General features: G+C 38.1%; 1 protein-coding gene across 4 annotated transcripts in view; it reads right to left on the bottom strand.

The window, feature by feature from the left end:
* Window positions 1–203: 203 nt before the first annotated feature.
* The window catches only part of DROSHA (drosha ribonuclease III), a 120,088-nt gene continuing 114,291 nt past the window's right edge, over window positions 204–6,000 (bottom strand). For all 4 annotated transcript variants that reach the window (XM_069555966.1, XM_069555969.1, XM_069555967.1 and 1 more), the window contains 3 exons: window positions 5,020–5,112; window positions 4,160–4,206; window positions 204–616 (listed from right to left, as the gene is read on the bottom strand). In XM_069555966.1, coding sequence (XP_069412067.1) covers window positions 486–616; window positions 4,160–4,206; window positions 5,020–5,112 — 271 coding nt within the window. In that variant the 3' untranslated portion in view covers window positions 204–485. The remainder of the gene's footprint in view (window positions 617–4,159; window positions 4,207–5,019; window positions 5,113–6,000) is intronic.

Raw genomic sequence — 6,000 nt, 5'->3', positions numbered from 1 at the left:
AAGCATCATGTTTGCAGCTGAGGACCTGATAAACACCAAGATGAAAGCTGAAAATGGAGATTAATCCAGAGATTTCAAACAGTAAAGGTGTTTATAGAGCATAACCCAAATATCTGGTAAAGTGATTTTTTTGCTTATCTACTGAAAGTCTGGAGTCACAGTCTCAGAAAATAGAAAGAATAGGATCTATTCCACACAGGATATACATTTTTAATTTTATTGTTTAAAAAGCAAAATAACGGGGAATACACACATTTACCCAAGTGAAGTTTTACATTAAATAGAAATCAAACACTTTGTAATAAAGGCCATCCAGCTAAAAACCAAATATGAGATCAGTAAAACGAGAATGGTGTGACTTTGTGTTTTATTTCAATGGGCAGACTTCATTCAGCGTCTCCACAAAAACTAGGCTAGGTCTCAATGGGCAGCAGTCACAGTTATTAGGCAAGTAAATACACCACCACTTCCGTCCGTGCCTTCCTTTATTTCTTTATGTCTTCGGTCTCATCTGGCTCTTTCTCTTGATGCTCTCTTTCCCACCTCATTTCTTTTAACTCTTGTCTGTATTTCCGTTCAATGAACCGCTTCTGATGGGCCATCTGGGGAAAGTTATCTGACACAAGGAGATATATTTTACACTTAATAAAGGAAAGCTACCAGTGCACAGGATGATGCAAACTAAACGCAACACACACACAAACAAAAATATAGAGCTGCACTTTGTAAGGCAAGAGAAAAAAAAATTGCTCATTTTCTTCTCTTTTTCTTTTATCATTCAGGAACATAATGGAAGTCTAAATGGGCACCTGGTTCTGGATTTCAATGTCTGATGTGAACTCAACCATAAAAGGCACCGGAATACACAGTTGTTAAAACATAGCGTGTGACTTCAGCATGTTTCCAGCTAGGCATTTTAACACAGTTCTCCCAGCAACAAGTGATTTTTAGGGAGAGATTAAAAGCTATAGCAAAAATGAGCTGTATATTTTTACAAAGCTTAAACCCAAAACTTCAAACAAATAACAATATTATCACATCATCATTTACCAACAATTTTCCTCTATCTGAACAGAGGAAAAAGATCAGATGGACAAAAGGACGAGGCCACAACTTAAGTCACCGTTTCTGATAATTCAACCTATGAAGTTTACTCAAGAGACCCAAAGCTTACGAGCAACAGCAACCCAAGTACTGCACTTTCATTTGGTGAAAGGACATGTCACTCAGTAGCACAGTTGAAGCTATATTTAGTTTGATATTTGACCCTGTTCAAGGGTGTTGACAGGGTGGAAATCTTGATTGAGATGTAAAAATTTTACAATTCAGTTGTTATTTGTGATATGTAATGAGTGTAGCAATGGAGTAAGAAACACGAAAGAGTCATCTTATACACTTATTCGACACACACTTCAACAGCACACACCACAAAGGGATGCGTGAACAAATGAGAGTGACGCGAGCTGTCTGGGAACTGGGTGCAGGTCTGTTAAACACAAGAGGGACTACTTCATATTTAAAAATAAGGAGGGGACATATGTATTCCTGGGGCTTCTCTGGTGGCTCAGAGGTTAAAGCATCTGCCTGCAACGCAGGAGACCAGAGTTCGGTTCCTGGGGCGGGAAGATCTCCTGGAGAAGGAAATGGCAACTCACTCCAGTACTCTTGCCTGGAGAATCCCATGGACGGAGGAGTCTGGTGGGCTACAGTCCACGGGGTTGCAGAGAGTCAGACACGACTGAGCGATTTCACTTTCATATATATTCCTATGGCTGATTCACGTTGAGTATGGCAGAAACCAACACAATATTGTAAAGCAATTGTCCTCCAATTAAAATCAGATAAATTTTTAAGAAAAGTAAATTTTTAAAAAGTAAAAGAGAATCAGAGAGCATGGCATATTTGAGAGAGTGCTTGACTTTGTTACAGATGAAGCATAATAAACATATACAGTATATTCCCAAACCCTCCTTCCTTTTAACACTGTGTCTCATCTTCGCTCCCGAAAGGTGGAAGACAGGGAGCGACAGGGTGGTGGGAAAAGAATATGAAAGGCGAGTAAGGGCCTAAGAGTCAGTGATTGATTTTAAGCAAAAGAGAAACATAATGGCATCTGAATTTTAGAAATAAAATAGCAGTAAGATCCTATTCTCTAAGTATATTAAATTGATTCCTTATGTACTGTATGAAACATGGGTTTCAAATATTAAGAGCATAATCCCACCACTCAGATATAGCCACAGATAAGCTTTTAGAATATATCCTTATAATAAGCCCTTTCCTATGAAGTAAATTTATACCTGACACACATACACACAATGTAAATGCGCACATATATGAATTAGACACACAACCACTTAAAATCATTCCCTGAGCCCAACTTACACTGGCAGAATATAGCTATAAGCACACTTTGATGGATACACTTTTTTCACTTATTCTAGTAGTATAAGCATTTTCCCGTATTATGACTCTTCAAAAATATTTTGATATTACACTTGGACAAAGCCAAGGTTGGCAGACTCCTGTCTATAGGACAAATCTAATCCTCTACCTGTTTTGGTAAATACAGTTTTACTAGAACACAGACACTAGCCATCTGTATTCTACCTGAGTCTATGGGCCACAACATCAGAGCTGTGTAATTGCGATAAGAGTATTTACTATCTGGTCCTTTACAGAAAATGTTCGTCAACCTCTGGGATAATTTATCTAAACATTTCTCTATGTTCAAACACACAGTTTGAAGGACTGATTGATTTTTTTCACTATTATAAATCAACTTGTCACAATCATCATGGTTATGGAAACTTTCACTCATAATGCCAATTGTTTTCTTAGGTTTGACTTCTAGAAAGGAAATCTCTAGGTCAAAGGGTACGGATGTCATTCAGGACCTGATGCATACCATCAAACTGCTTTCCTGCACTTTAAACTTTTACCTCCTACCAGTTCAGACATATAGGCCAGTCTTAGAATCAGCCATCTCTCCAAGTACTGTTTTATGGCTGAAAGCAAACAAATGAAAACTCCAAAGATTACCTTTAACAATCTTATAGGTGGAAAAATGGAGTCTCATTTTTATTACAATATGTGACTGTAATAAAATAAATAATAAAATCCATATATATATAATGGATTTTAAAAGCTCCTCAACAGAGTCAACAAAACTCTTAGTGAAGATTCCATGGACTTGGGAGCCTGAAACACCAGCTTCTATCCCCAGGACTCCCCTCCCCTTGGCCCCCAAGCTCTCATCTGCAGATTTCCGCATGGCTACTTGGCCCTCCTGCCTTTCTTGGAATTTCTCCCAGGCTGAGCATCCAGAGCCTGCTCCCTTCCAGCTTCCCACACTTCGCTCTCGCCCACGCTGAGCTGGCAGCTGAAGCCTGATGGAACTGCACTGTCAGGTTCTGCCCACAGGTTTTGCTGGGCGGCACGATATACCTTAGAAGACAACTTTCTTGCGCTTAAGCCTTCAATTTACAGAAGACTCTGCAGTTCCCTACAGGGTCAATTATGTAATTTAAGTGTCTTCAACCCAGCTATCCTACCCTTGGGAATCCATCCCCCGGAACTAAAAGCACCAATATAGAGACTTTTAGTATCAACAGTGATAAAAAGACAGAAACAGTATCCACCAAAAATTTAAAAAGCTGAATAAAATACGGCATATCCACAGTGTGAAATATGATGCAGCCCTTAAGAAAGGAGCCACTATGACCTGGAGGGCTGCCCGTGATGTATTATCTAGCAAGAAAAGAGGGATGCAGAGAAGTATGTAAATATCCCACTTTAATTAAACAGTGGCCAAACGCCAAAAAGAAAAAACCTTCACAGGTTTAAGATTTTAGAACTATAGAGAAATATATAGAATGAAATATCCTAAGTCACTCACATGGGTTACCTGTGCTGAGAGTGGGACTCTATGCAAAATAGGAAAATGAAAATCAAAAAGCATTTGGGAATACTTTTTTTAAAATTATAAGCCTATTTTATACATATCTTACATTATACTACACTCCGTGCGGAGAATAATTATGAAGAAAAGAAGATCACATTTTATCAGTACTTACCATTTTTCTACTTTCCCATTTTCTATCCATAAAACACTCATTACATTATGAACATATAATTATAGAAAAAGAGATAGGCTTACATTTTTCAAGTGCATCCATTGCTGCTCCCATTTCTGCTTGCTGAATACTATTAAAGAAAATGAAGACAAGGTACACTTTAAAGATTTTTTTTCCCCAAAACACAAAATATGGCTCCAATTTATTCAGGCTAGTTTTCATGTTTGGTGCATACAATTTTATCTGATTATCTCTACTGTCACATACTGAATTGCACAGATAGGAATATACACCAGGGCATGCAGAAATGTCATTTATCTGTACAAAGCCTGTTTAAGTTATTCGTTCCACACTTTCAACAGTGCAATAAAACGCCTTCCACTTATATTAGGTCTGAAGTACTTCTTACTTAAATTTGAACATCCTCAGTGTAAAATTTAAGAGGCAAAGAGTAAAAAAATACACATACAGACAGACTTCAAATCACTTCTCAGTTTAAGATATAAATTGGAAGGTTCAAAGAAAGGTGATAACATATGAAATTCTTTTTACCTGAAGATGTGAGCATTTCCACAAAGCTCAAGTGAATAGTAATAAGAGATCAAGTGTCTAACGGCTGTGTCACGCACGGCATGTTTCATAAAATGCTTGCAGCAGTGAACAGACCTTACCTGTGTGCGCTCCTGCTAATGTGGTTTTCTCTAGGCAGCCAAAGACCTTTATGCAATGGCACTCCCACTGCTCAAGGCCAATTCTCAAGTCTGGGGCTGAGTTTGGTGGGGATATTAAGCCTCGAGAGTCACTTTGCTACTACCCTTGAACACTCTATACTCTAAGTTCAAAAAGACAGGCTGCAGAGTTTGGAAATACCAAGCAGATATTAATACTTCTCAGACACACAGGATGTTCATTTGAAGAAACTTAAAGTATTGTCCTCTCATACCTTGGTCCTTTCCCACAGCCAATTCTTTCTCCCTTGAAGTAGACAGCCACAGTGTAGGTCCTCGCATGGGATGGCCCCACTGTCTGCAGAGTCCTGAAAGGAAAAGGAAAGAGCAGTAATTATGTAAAGTGCTACTTAACTGTTACTGCTCATACATAACTCCATGAAAAATCATGTGACTTACTGCTGAGAGAGAGGAAGGCAAAAATAACAAGAAAATTAAAGGAGTACAGTTTTGATTTGCTAAGATGACAAATATAGACAGCTCTGAAGTAGGAAATTTTTCAAATTCTATAGTGAATTTTGTGTGTGTGTGTGTGTGTGTGTATATATCTTCAAACCATTATGAACAGTATCTGAAGGCAAACAGTAAAGTATAAAATATTTTTAAATAATTTCAAAGTGTTATTCCAAGTATAAAATTAAAGTTAGCCACTTCAGTCTGTTCATTGTATTTCAGTGCTAATCACACAGCGAAAAATCACAAATATTTGGGTAATACACTGCAAGCCCCGTCTGAATAGCATCACATCCTTTATGGATTCTTTCTAACGAAAAATCAGAGATCATCTCAAAGGTATGTTATAATCGGAGTACACAACACAACTGCCAAAAAACAAAACACCGGGTACTCTGGATATTAATGACAAGGTGCAGATTTCAAGTGTGGTAAAACTGATAACTTCATGGAAAAGGGAAATTAAAAGTAGCCGGCAAAGATAATGGGATGAACACAGTAATCTTGAAAAAAAAACTATGTAAAACAACCCCATCATCTTGATAAAAAAGAACAAGCTCGTCGCACGCTTTCATGGGGGGATTTATGAGAGGGGGGCAGTCATTTCCTTTGTCTGTACTCACTGGGATGAAAGTGCACGGACGGCTTCTTAAAGGCAGCGCTTATTATAGGAATCATGCCTGCACTAAGAGCAGTTTATCACCCTCATTTCACTTACTGAACTTTAATTATCACTTTGATGA

This window comes from Ovis canadensis, chromosome 16 (genome assembly GCF_042477335.2).
Source record: "Ovis canadensis isolate MfBH-ARS-UI-01 breed Bighorn chromosome 16, ARS-UI_OviCan_v2, whole genome shotgun sequence".
Classification (NCBI taxonomy): domain Eukaryota; kingdom Metazoa; phylum Chordata; class Mammalia; order Artiodactyla; family Bovidae; genus Ovis; species Ovis canadensis.
This window is presented reverse-complemented; position numbering and strand designations above follow the sequence as displayed.